Source organism: Phyllobates terribilis, unplaced genomic scaffold, assembly GCF_046119375.1.
Source record: "Phyllobates terribilis strain yellow unplaced genomic scaffold, ASM4611937v1 Scaffold_3__8_contigs__length_932513732, whole genome shotgun sequence".
NCBI classification, from domain to species: domain Eukaryota; kingdom Metazoa; phylum Chordata; class Amphibia; order Anura; family Dendrobatidae; genus Phyllobates; species Phyllobates terribilis.
The window spans coordinates 18768004-18781171 of record NW_027362763.1 but is presented as its reverse complement, the minus strand read 5'-3'; the positions used below and the strand labels follow the sequence as shown (position 1 = coordinate 18781171).

General features: G+C 48.4%; 1 protein-coding gene across 1 annotated transcript in view; it reads left to right on the top strand.

Moving 5' to 3' along the window:
• The window catches only part of LOC141258705 (uncharacterized), a 70492-nt gene extending 59180 nt beyond the window's left edge, over nt 1-11312 (top strand). Inside the window, exon 6 of the mRNA XM_073673727.1 lies at nt 8686-11312. Coding sequence (XP_073529828.1) covers nt 8686-9908 — 1223 coding nt within the window. The 3' untranslated portion in view covers nt 9909-11312. The remainder of the gene's footprint in view (nt 1-8685) is intronic.
• The last annotated feature ends 1856 nt before the right edge of the window (nt 11313-13168 follow it).

Genomic DNA, 13168 nt, shown 5'->3' with positions numbered 1-13168 from the left:
AGCCAATGACGGGTTGACTTGACCTTTTGTTTTGGATAGTTGTCATGTTGGAACATCTAAGTACATCCCATGCGCAGCTTCCGGGCTGATGAGTTCAATTTTGCCTCCAGTATTTGCTGATAATGTGCTGTATTCATCTTTCCTCCAACTTTTACCAAATTTCCTGTTACTTTGTAGGTAACACATCCCCAAAACATCAGCGATCCACCTCCGTGCTTTACTGTAGGAATGGTGTTCCTTTCATCATAGGCCTTGTTGACCTCTCTCCAAATGTAACGTTTATGGTTGTGGCCAAAAAGTTCAATTTTGGTCTCATCACTCCAAATTACCTTGTTCCAGAAGTTTTGAGGCTTGTCTCTATGCTGTTTGGCGTATTGTAGGTGAGATACTTTGTGAAATTTGCGCAGTAATGTCTTTCTTCTGGTGACTCGACCATGCAGCCCATTTTTCTTCAAGTGCCTCCTTATTGTGCATCTTGAAACAGCCACACCACTAGTTTTCAGAGAGTCCTGAATTTCAGCTGATGTTGTCTGTGGGTTTTTCTTTGCATCCCGAACCATTTTTTACTGGCAGTTGTGGCTGAAATGTTTGTTGGTCTACCTGACCGTGGTTTGGTTTTTACAGAGCCCCTGATTTTCCATTTGTTAATCACAGTTTGAACGCTGCTGACTGGCATTATCAATTCTTTGGATATTTTCTTGTATCCCTTTCCTGTGTTATACAGTTCAACTACTTTTTCCCAAAGATCCGTTGACAATTCTTTTGCTTTCACCATGACTCACAATCCAGAAACGTCAGTGGCTGGATGAAAGATGCAAGAGTCTGTCTGGATCCCAGAAACTCACTCAGCTTTTATGCACACTGTCAGGCAAAAGGTATTTTTGCCCGAGTTTTAAAAATGAGAGATGTTTTAAAAAGAAAAAAAACCCCACCCCCTATCTGTTTGTAAGAGAAGACATAGAACTCACTTTTGCTTTTCCCCAAACCAGGAATCTTTATGACCCGCCATAAAACCTCAGTCCAGGGCAAGCACTGGTACAAACCGGAAAATCCCTCCAAAAAATCCCATTGTTTAATTGTACAAACGTTTTATGCCAATTTTAATCACGCACAGGTCTGACAGAAACATCGGAACCACGTTTTTTGAATGCTTACCTTTTTCCCATTACAATAGTATAACTTGCATAACTGAGGAATGACCGGGAACTGAGATAATGGATTCTGAGCTTCTGAGCGTCATAGAGGTTTCATATTTAATATCTATCTTCATGAATATTGGTGACGGTCAAGATGATGTCTCCCTCTTGGATGTGAGACCCCCCCACACCAAGATATGGAATCTGAAGGATTTTTTAGGTCTTCTGCAGCTGGGTGGGCTCGCAAAGCCGAGCCCCCTTGTAAGGTAAATAAGGGGTGTTCCCCAGAGTTTTGGCTGCTTGCTAAAAACCAGATCGGCCATTTTTCAAGCCATTCCAACCAGGGACGCAGACGCATGCACTACACGCTGCGTGAAGGAATCAAGTCTAATTTCCGGGGAGCCGTCCCCCCCACAGAATCTGAGACCATCACCTTGTGAAGCAGGTTTTGCTATTACTTATCCCTTTTATTTTAATAACTGTTTATGCATACATGTAAATTGTCTCCTTTATAATATCTTGTATATATTTTGTAAACACTGCCCCCCTTTGGGAGTAAATCATTAATTATTTACCAGTTTCGTCTTCTTGTCCTATGTCGAGCAAACACGTTCCTCACCCGCTAATTCACGTTACCTACCAGGTACCCGATCCACCTGTTAAGCGATCGGTGGTGGCAGTATACCAGTATTTATGTGATATTGTGGTTTGAGGGTGGCTGGTCGGAGGTATATATACGTTCCTGGAAGGAACTGGTGGTATATATACGTCCTGTCACATCACGTGCCGCAATAGTCGACATCAATTAGAGCAGCTGCACCCGTGCGTATCCTCGGTCAATACCGTGTTTGACCAGCAGGATAAGGGGGCGCCAGAGAGCTGCAAGGTCTGACCCAAGTGGGTGTCGTTTTCATGACAAATTGGTGGCAAGCGGTGGGATCATAGGACATTAGTGATCTGGTTTGAGCAATCATTCCTCTCACTAAAAACTTGCACAAAAGTTTTGAAGATCGAACTCAGTGTTTATTAGATCTGAGACAATACTGTATGTGTAGCAGTTACCCCTACCCTTCTTTGTTTTTTCTTTTCTATTTTTATTTTGGTGATCATGGTCGTAGTTGGGGAGTCCTGGTATCACCAGCAGAAAAAGGACACTCTTATTGGAATATGTATAATCAAAGGCATTGACCCCCACTGCAAAAGCAAAGAACAAATGATTTCTGAACTGTTACAAGATGCTGCAGAGCCCGTCCGACAGCGGAGCCCTGATGAGGGGGCGGCCAGCCAAGGCCCGGATGGCGCTGCTGCCGGGGTCCAACCGGTGATTGCCAGCCATACCCGCAACCAGGGTAGTGTGGACCCCCACCTGCAGATGGCCTTGGAGGAGCTCGCCACAGACGATCATGATGGACGACTGCAGCTGATCCTGAAATTCCAGGAGCGGGCTGAGCGACAAGCTGACCGAGAGGCTGCTGAGCGACAAGCTGACCGACAACACCAGCTGGAGCTAGCCCGGATTCAGAAGGAGTCGCCCTCTACGCAGACCCGTGAGTCCAACAGTGCCAGCTTCTTTAAACCTCGTCCTGAGCACTTCCCTGTGATGGAAAAGGATGGGGACTTGGACACATTTCTGCGAGGCTTTGAAAAGGCCTGCAGGCAGTATCAGCTGCCCACCGACCAATGGGCAAGATATTTGACTCCAGGGCTCCGAGGAAAAGCTTTAGAGGTGTTTGCTTCCCTCCCTCGAGAGCAGGATGGAGACTATGAGGCCGTCAAGCAGGCCCTGATAAAAAAGTACCAGCTGACTCCGGAGGTTTACCGGAAAAAATTCAGAACCCTCCAACGTGGACCACATGACACCTACAGCGATGTGGTAGACGGGCTTCGAACCAACTTTGAGCAGTGGATCCAAGGACTGTCAGCGACCACCTTTGAGCAGCTAAAGGATCTGATTGTGAAAGACCAGTTCCTGCATCTGTGTCCGACTGAGGTACGGCAGTTCGTGATGGATCGGGAGCCACCTGATGCCAATAAAGCAGCGCAGATCGCAGACACCTACGAGGCCAACCGGAGACCAGAGGTGCGGAAGCCGGTCGTCACCAGCTGGAAAGGGGGTAAGCCATCAACCACTATCCCTACCCCTGCCAGCCGTCCTTCCGGAGACCTTTTTCCCGTTGCCAAGGCCCTGCCTGCATCTGATGCCCACAGGTGTTATTCCTGCAACCAGACTGGTCATCTCAGCGCCACTTGCCCAGAGAAGCAGAGGAAGAACCCCCCATCCAAGGCCCCAGGGCCTAATGCCTCAGTTCTTTTGGTGGGTGGGCCGGTTGGGAGGGCCTGTGAAAACTTTCAGTCTGTCAGGGTGGGGGACACTCTCACTGTAGGCCTCAAGGACACTGGGGCCGAACGAACCCTCATCCGACCCGAACTGGTGTCCCCTGAAGCGCTTATTCCAGGAAAGACCCTGACTGTCACCGGGATTGGGGGCGTCCGATGCCCCTTGCCCATGGCCCGGGTTTTTATTGATTGGGGTGCGGGGAGTGGGGTGAAGGAAGTGGGAGTATCCAAAAACCTACCTGCTAATGTTTTGTTGGGAACTGATTTGGGGAGGATGCTTGCTTATTATGTCCCTAACACCCCTCCCCGATCTGATACGGTTGGTAAGGTTAATACTGATGATGATGATGATGATGATGATGATGATGATGATGATGATGATGATGATGATGATGATGATGATGATGTTGTTGTCTTGGAAGGTACAGGAGAACTCAGCCATGTCACTCTGCGGGGTGATGTTGCTGAGAATCCCCTAGCCGGAGCAAAGGTCAGTGCCAAGGGTAATGGGGAGAGGCACGAGGACCATGAAGCAGGTGGTGCTGTGCCAGTGACCAGTGTCACAACAGAAGGTGACCTGGCTGATAGTTGCTGCCCCATACGTAGCACTGTGCCTGAGGTAATGGAGGATGATGGAGGAGTAGTTCTCATGGCCTCGCAGGCTAATGAGACGGTGTTATTTCCCGGGGAGACGGCCTATATAGCCGCTGTTACCCGCAAGTAACGCCCTGCCTTCTGGACCCTCCTCGGACAGAGGAATAACAGAATCAGTTATGGACCCAGAGCCGGTCCCAGAGGGTCCCAGTGAGGACGTGGCCTTAACCTCACTTCTGGCTTCCTCCAGCCAGGAGTTTCAGGCAGCTCTGCACTCAGATGCTAGCCTGGAGACGTTAAGGAGCCTCGCAGAGAAACCCACCTCCGAGTCGGATAAGGAGAGGGTATTCTGGGACCAAGGGAGGTTGTACCGGGAGACAGTTCCCTGTACACCCCAACAGGAGTGGCTGAGGGAAAGACAGCTGGTCGTCCCCTACCAATTCAGGGACGAGTTGTTGCGGATCGCCCATGAAATTCCACTCGCTGGACACTTGGGGGTCAGCAAAACCAAGGCCCGGCTGTCTCATCACTTTTATTGGCCCAAAATGAGGACAGATGTGGTGAACTACTGTCGCTCCTGTACCACGTGTCAAAGAGTGGGAAAGTCAGGGCCGGCCCCCAAAGCCCCCCTGATCTCTTTGCCAGTGATAGAGGAGCCTTTCCAGAGGATTGCTGTGGACATTGTGGGACCACTGGCCATACCCAGCAGCTCTGGAAAACGATTCATCCTTACCGTGGTAGACTATGCTACCCGGTATCCAGAGGCAGTAGCCCTGTCCTCAATTAGGGCGGATAAGGTGGCGGACGCCCTCTTGGCCATCTTTTCGCGAGTAGGATTTCCCAGGGAGATGCTTACCGACCAGGGGACTCAGTTCATGTCACGCTTAATGGAGGCTCTATGTAAGAAAATGCAGGTGCAGCATTTGGTATCGAGTGCGTATCACCCACAGACCAATGGTTTGTGTGAGCGATTCAACGGTACCCTCAAACAGATGTTAAAAATGCTGGTTGAAACCCAGGGTCGCGACTGGGAGCGTTACCTTCCACACCTGCTATTTGCTTACAGAGAGGTTCCCCAGGCCTCAACGGGGTTCTCCCCCTTTGAGCTCCTGTATGGCAGGCGTGTCCGAGGACCCCTTGGTTTGATAAGGGAATTCTGGGAAGAAGAGCTGAGCTCCCCAGGAGTGTCCATCGTGGAGTATGTCATGCGCTTCCGTGACAAGATGCAGACCTTGACGCAGTTGGTGCATGACAACCTGGCGCAAGCCCAGGCTGACCAGAAGCATTGGTACGACCAGAACGCCCGAGAACGGACCTACCAGGTGGGTCAGAAGGTGTGGGTGCTGGTCCCCGTACCAAAGGACAAGCTTCAGGCGGCCTGGGAGGGCCCGTATGTCATTCACCAACAGCTCAACCCGGTCACCTACGTGATCACACTTGACCACGAGCGGGGTAGGCGGAAGGCGTTTCACGTTAATATGATGAAGGTTCATCAAGAACGTGGCACCTGCGTCCTACTGGTCTGCAACCTGCCCGAGGATGGGGAGGATGACCCCCTCTTGGACATGCTCGCCCAAGCGAAGGCCAGCGGGTCCCTAGAGGATGTAGAGCTAAGCGACTTGCTATCCGCAGACCAGAGGTCTCAGATGCAAGCAGTGCTGAAACCCTTCCAAGCAGTGTTCACCAACCTGCCTGGCAGGACTGAAGTGGCGGTCCATGAAGTGGACACCGGGAATCATGCCCCACTCTGGCGGACAGCCTATCGAATCTCCGACGAGGTGCAGCATGTCATGCGCCAGGAGGTCGAGGAGATGCTGCAGTTGGGGGTGATTAAGCGGTCCAAGAGCGCGTGGGCCTCACCTGTAGTCCTGGTGCCTAAGAAGGACCGGACCACCCGGTTCTGTGTGGACTACAGGGGGCTCAATGCTATCACTGCCTCTGACGCACAACCAATGCCACGCATTGAGGAGCTGCTGGAGCGGTTAGCCAGCGCGAGCTATCTCTCCATTATGGATTTGAGTCGGGGATATTGGCAGATTCCCTTGAGCCCCGGGGCCCAGGAGAAGTCCGCCTTTATCACCCCCTTCGGATTGTATGAAAAATGCCCCTGCCACGTTCCAGCGAATGGTCAACCACCTGCTCCAGGGACTGGAGAGGTACGCATTGGCGTACCTGGATGACATTGCCATCTTCAGTCCCACCTGGGAGGATCACCTCGAGCATCTGCAGCAGGTGCTCGGGCGCATTCACTAGGCGGGCTTGACCATCAAGCCGGGAAAGTGCCAGATGGGCATGAACGAGGTCCACTACCTGGGGCAACGGGTAGGTGGGGGTACTCTGAAGCCAGAGCCTGGGAAGGTGGACGCTATCGTGTCCTGGCCCACCCCCAGGACCAAAAAGCAAGTGCAGTCCTTCTTGGACACCGCAGGGTACTATAGACGCTTTGTGCAGGACTATAGTAGCCTTGCGAAGCCCTTGACAGACCTCACCAGGAAGAGCCTACCCTATTCCGTCAAATGGACGGATGAATGCGAGGTGGCCTTTAGGGCTTTGAAGACTGCCCTGAGCAGCTCTCCTGTACTAAAGGCGGTCGACGGCACACGGCCACTCTTAGTACAGACCGACGCCAGTGAGTTTGGCCTCGGTGCTGTACTCAGCCAGGTCGACTCGGGGAACCAAGAACACCCCGTGTTGTACCTAAGCCGGAAACTGCTGCCGAGGGAAGTGGCCTATTCCACCATAGAGAAGGAGTGCCTGGCCATTGTATGGGCCCTCAACCGCTTACAGCCTTACTTGTACGGGCGCCCCTTCACTGTCGTGACTGACCACAACCCCCTGAGTTGGCTGCACACCATGTCAGGTGCCAACGGAAGGTTGTTACGCTGGAGCCTCACCCTCCAGCAGTACGACTTTACCGTTCAACACCGCAAGGGCAGCGAGCATGGCAATGCCGATGGGTTGTCCCGGCGAGGGGAGCCTCCAGACATACGCTTGGAGGAGTACCAGAAGGTCCTACCTCCATAGCGCAGTCTAAAAGGGGGAGGTGTCAGGCAAAAGGTATTTTTGCCCGAGTTTTAAAAATGAGAGATGTTTTAAAAAGAAAAAAAAAACCACCCCCTATCTGTTTGTAAGAGAAGACATAGAACTCACTTTTGCTTTTCCCCAAACCAGGAATCTTTATGACCCGCCATAAAACTTCAGTCCAGGGCAAGCACTGGTACAAACCGGAAAATCCCTCCAAAAAATCCCATTGTTTAATTGTACAAACGTTTTATGCCAATTTTAATCACGCACAGGTCTGACAGAAACATCGGAACCACGTTTTTTGAATGCTTACCTTTTTCCCATTACAATAGTATAACTTGCATAACTGAGGAATGACCGGGAACTGAGATAATGGATTCTGAGCTTCTGAGCGTCATAGAGGTTTCATATTTAATATCTATCTTCATGAATATTGGTGACGGTCAAGATGATGTCTCCCTCTTGGATGTGGGACCCCCCCACACCAAGATATGGAATCTGAAGGATTTTTTAGGTCTTCTGCAGCTGGGTGGGCTCGCAAAGCCGAGCCCCCTTGTAAGGTAAATAAGGGGTGTTCCCCAGAGTTTTGGCTGCTTGCTAAAAACCAGATCGGCCATTTTTCAAGCCATTCCAACCAGGGACGCAGATGCATGCACTACACGCTGCGTGAAGGAATCAAGTCTAATTTCCGGGGAGCCGTCCCCCCCACAGAATCTGAGACCATCACCTTGTGAAGCAGGTTTTGCTATTACTTATCCCTTTTATTTTAATAACTGTTTATGCATACATGTAAATTGTCTCCTTTATAATATCTTGTATATATTTTGTAAACACTGCCCCCCTTTTGGGAGTAAATCATTAATTATTTACCAGTTTCGTCCTTCTTGTCCTATGTCGAGCAAATACGTTCCTCACCTGCTAATTCACGTTACCTACCAGGTACCCGATCCACCTGTTAAGCGATCGGTGGTGGCAGTATACCAGTATTTATGTGATATTGTGGTTTGAGGGTGGCTGGTCGGAGGTATATATACGTTCCTGGAAGGAACTGGTGGTATATATACGTCCTGTCACATCACGTGCCGCAATAGTCAACATAAATTAGAGCAGCTGCACCCGTGCGTATCCTCGGTCAATACCGTGTTTGACCAGCAGGATAAGGGGGCGCCAGAGAGCTGCAAGGTCTGACCCAAGTGGGTGTCGTTTTCATGACACACACACACTGATTCCAAGCAAACAGGTCACAGGTGAGGATGTTACCTTTAGTAGCCATTCAAACTCGTTTGTGTCAAATTCTGTGCATGTTATCAGGCCAAAATCACCAGGGTATGGGAACTTTTGATCAGGGTCATTTGGATGTTTTTGGTTGTCATTAAGATTTAAAAAGAGAAAACACAGTAGTTTGACAATAAATGGCTTCAACCAACAATAACCATGAGTGGAGAAAAAGTTTTTTTGTGATCATTCATATTCCCTGAAACAAGGCCAAGAAAGGAAAAATTCTGGCGGGGTCTGTAAACTTTTGAGCAGAGCTGTATGTACTTTTGTGGTTTGACAGAAAAAAATAATAGAATCTATTTTTTAATCCTAACAGAAAATCCGAGCAAGAGCTATAAAGAAAACGTCATGTTTCTGCTAAATAATCAAGTGGAAGGTAAAGATATTGTGCATCCCTCTTCTGAAGAAAACCTCATCACCCTTAATGTACGTCCAGGACACAGTGCAGATACGTCGTATAATCAGCCTAATCCAGAGGAACTGTCTCCTGACCAAGCGCAGACTGTTACCACATGTACAGGTCTCAAAGACAGAAAAAGATTTCAGTGTGGGGAATGTGGAAAACAGTTTTCAAAAAACTCCGATCTCTTTACACACAGAAGAAGTCACACAGGAGAGAAGCCGTACTCATGTTCAGAATGTGGGAAATGTTTTATAGATAAATCCCATCTTATTACACATGAGAGGTGTCACATTGGAGAGAAGCCGTATCCATGTTCAAAATGTGGAAAACGTTTTACACATAAATCACATCTAGTTACACATGAGAAAAATCACACAGAGCAGCCGTATGTATGTTCAAAATGTGGAAAGTGTATTACAAGATTTAATATATTTGTTCAACATCAGAGAAGTCACACAGTACAAGAGATGCATTCCTGTTCAGACTGTGGAAAAAGTTTTACAAAAAAATATCTTCTTGTCAGACATGGAAGAGTTCACACAGGTGAGAAGCCGTATTCATGCTCAAAATGTGGGAAAAGTGTCACAAGTAAAGAAAATCTTGCTGCACATGAGAGAAGTCACACAGGAGAGAAGCCGTATTCATGTTCACAATGTGGGAAATGTTTTTCAAGTAGATCAAGTCATGCCCTACATCAGAGAATTCACACAAGAGAAAAGTCGTTTGTGTGTTTAGAATGTGGGAAATGCTTTAGAAATAAATCTATTCTTGTTAGACATGGAAGAGTTCACACAGGAGAGAAGCCGTATTCATGTGTAGAATGTGGAAAAAGTTTCACAAGTAAAGTAAATCTTATTGCACATGAGAGAAGTCACACAGGAGAGAAGCCGTATTCATGTTCAGAATGTGGGAAATTTTTTGCAGATAAATCATATCTTGCCATACATAAGAAAAGTCACACAGGAGATATGCCATATATATGTTCAGAATGTGGGAAACATTTTACACATAAATCTATTCTTGTTAGACATCAAAGAAGTCACACAGGAGAGAAGCCATATTCATGTTCACATTGTGGGAAATGTTTTGCAGATAAATGGAAACTTGGTAAACATGAGAGAATTCACAAACGATAAAAGTCATATTCATGTTCAGAATATGTGATGTTTATGCTGATAGCAGATCTTGTTACAGTTGAGTGGCTCAATGGTTGGCTCAGTGGTTAGCATTGTAGCCTTGCAGTGCTGGAGTACTGGGTTTCATAACCCACCAAGGACAACATGTGCAAGGGGATTTTCTGTTCTCCCCATCATTGCTTGGGTTTCCTCCCACGCTCCAAAGACATTCTGATATGGAATTTAGTTTGTGTGCCCCAATGGGGACAGTGATGATGTTTGTACAGAGCTGCGGAATACGATGGTGCTATATAAGTGAGTGAAGTAAATAAAAATTATCCACAAAGGAGAGAAGCCACATTCATGTTGTGGATGGTGGAGACACTTTACAAGTATATCAGGTCAGACATGAGAGCATTACCATATTCTGGGGGTTGGGGTTAGAGATTATTTGTCACAAGGATCTTCACAGAGGGAATATGACTTTGTGTTTGGATACTGCCAAGTCGGTGTTGAAGAGCTGAATAAATGTCCTGTGTAACCAGGAGAAAACGAGACCATACAGAAATGTAGCTGCTGGTAAAGCCCTGCAAGTAACATGGACTATTTGTTTGAGTGTCACATCTCTAGAAACCAGGTCAGCTTGGATTAAAGCGTAACAAAAAGTTAATGATTGGATGGTGCATACCGAACATCCCGGCATCCTGATTTTGGGCAACACATATTGCATCTAAATAAATCGACCAAACCTGGCCAAAGGCACGGACAGCTTTCACACTTCACCTCTCGAATACCCGGGACAAACAATCACAAACTGATGTGATGTAAATATTGGGTCAATATAGTGAATGCTATGGAGATTTCCCCCATTTACACCTACCGGAAACATTATTAGATAGGGTAAAGTTACCAAAAATTGTGTTGGGAACATATGGTGTTTACGAGAGGTCAGGCAGCTGTCACAAACATTACAATATTGTTGTCAATTCAGGTCAGGATCCAGAACTGACCCTACCAAGGAACAAAAACATCACTTATTTTACCTGCTGAAATGTAACCCCTTCACAACCCAAGGCTGTTTGCCCCAGACCAAATTTTACAATTTTGACCAGTGTCACTTTATGAGGTTGTGAGAGCAGGAGTTATACTTTATCTATCCTGACCCCATTTTGATTTTTGTACTGTATCTTCTGCTTACCAGGATGGAGTTTGAGCCAGTATGTGTGTGTTTGAGATAAGGAGTCTTTGAAATGTCTTTGTCTAGAAACACAGAGAAAACATAAGGAAGAAATGAAACTAGAAAGTTAAGAGATTCCTAAAATCCAAAAGCTGGTAGTCGAGAAAATTACCTTTAGCCAATGAGATGTATGTATGCTAATGGCAGCACATATAGCGGAGGAAAAAAAGTATTTATTCAGCCACCAATTGTGCAAGTTCTCCCACTTACAAAGATGAGAGCGGCCTGTAAGTGACATCATAGGTCGGCCTCAACTATGAGAGACAAAATGACAAAACAAATCCTGAAAATCATATTGTCTGATTTGGAAAGAATTTTTTTTCAAATTTTGGTGGAAAATATGTGTTACGCTCGCGCCCGGACTGACTGGCGTGAGCGTGATTAGTGATCCCACTGTACCATGAACCGAGGAGTGCCTGTAGGGGCGTAACTAAGTATCAACTCGGTCCGACCAAGGTCACACGGCGGCTCAGTCGACTCCGTGGACCAAGGAGGAACCGAGCAGAGGGACCAGGTGCTACTCTGGGTGAGACCCAGGTCACAGCTGTTGACCCACACCGGGGAATACAGGAACAGGCAGGTTAGGCTGGTATACAGACAGGTGGGTACTGGCTGGCACGGCTGGTATGAAGACAGGTTGGTATTGGCAGGCACGGCTGGTATGCAGACACGAGAGCACTGGCAGGCTCGGCTAGCATGCAGACGGGTGGGCACTGGCAGGCACAGCTGGTATGCAAACTGGCGGGTACTGGCAGGTAGGAACGCAGGTAGGATAGGGGCCAGTTCAGACTGGGACACAGAAACGGAGCCGCAGGTGCGGTGGACAGCAGAGCAGAGCGAAACCGCAGATGCGGTGAACAAGCAGAGCAGAACCGCCGGAGCGGTGAGCAAACCGAGCAGGGCGAAACTGCAGATGCGGTGAACAAGCAGAGCGTAGCGAAACTGCAGGTGCGGTGAGCAAGCAGAGCGTAGCAAAACCGCAGGTGCAGAGAACAAGCAGAGCAGAGCAAAACCGCAGGTGCGGTGAACAAGCAGAGCAGAGCAAAACCGCAGGCGTGGTGAACAAGCAGAGCGGAGAAAAACCGCACGCGGTGAACAAGCAGAGTGGGGCAAAACCGCCGTAGGGGTGAACAAGCAGAGCGGAGCAAAACCGCAGGCGCGGTGAACAAGCAGAGCGGAGCAGAACCGCAGGTGCGGTAAACAAGCGAAGCAGAGCGGAACCGCCGGAGCGGTGAACAAGCAGAGCAGAAGGTGAAGGCAGACAGGACAGGGTTCTGTTCACATGGAACAGACTGGAAAATACAGGAAGATGGTTAGAACACAGGAGGTAGATACGGAGGAAGGGAAAGGGGACAAGCAGAACCAGATACACACAAGGTACTTATAATGAAGTAGTGAGTGGACACAAAACTCACAAACAGAAGTACAGAGACAACGAGTTGGAGTTAGGTGCAGGTTCAGACACTGCAGGAAAGGGAAGATTCAGACATAGAGACAAACAGGTAACAGGCTAGGACACTGTTCAGACAGGAACTGAACCGGGAACAAGATACAGGAACGAGCCTGGGAACTCAGCCCCCAGGGTGGTGGAAACAGACTAGAAGTCAGAGATACAGATAGCGGCCCCCAGGGTGGCAGAAACAGACTAGAAGTCAGAGATACAGGTAGCGGCCCTGGGTACTCAGCCTCCAGGGTGGCAGACAGACTAGTGTCAGGACAGGACCTGGCAGCTCACAGTTGCACAGAACAGACTGTAAGAAAGTGTTGCTCAGGCACCTCCCACTGAGTGGAGGGGGTTTTAAGTATCCAGTGACTCACAGCAATAGGCTGGGGATGCATTAGGACTGTGCACACAGTAGCTATAAGAAACAAGCAGAAAGCCGCGCCAACGCCCTAAGCAATCAGACAAGAGACATGGACAGAGCAGATACTGGAGCAAAGATTGCAGCATGGACTGACAGGTAAGATTGCGATCTTGCATGGTGGGAGGTGGTGCACTATGCAAGCACGCAGCCAGGGATGTTACAATAAGTATTTGGTCACC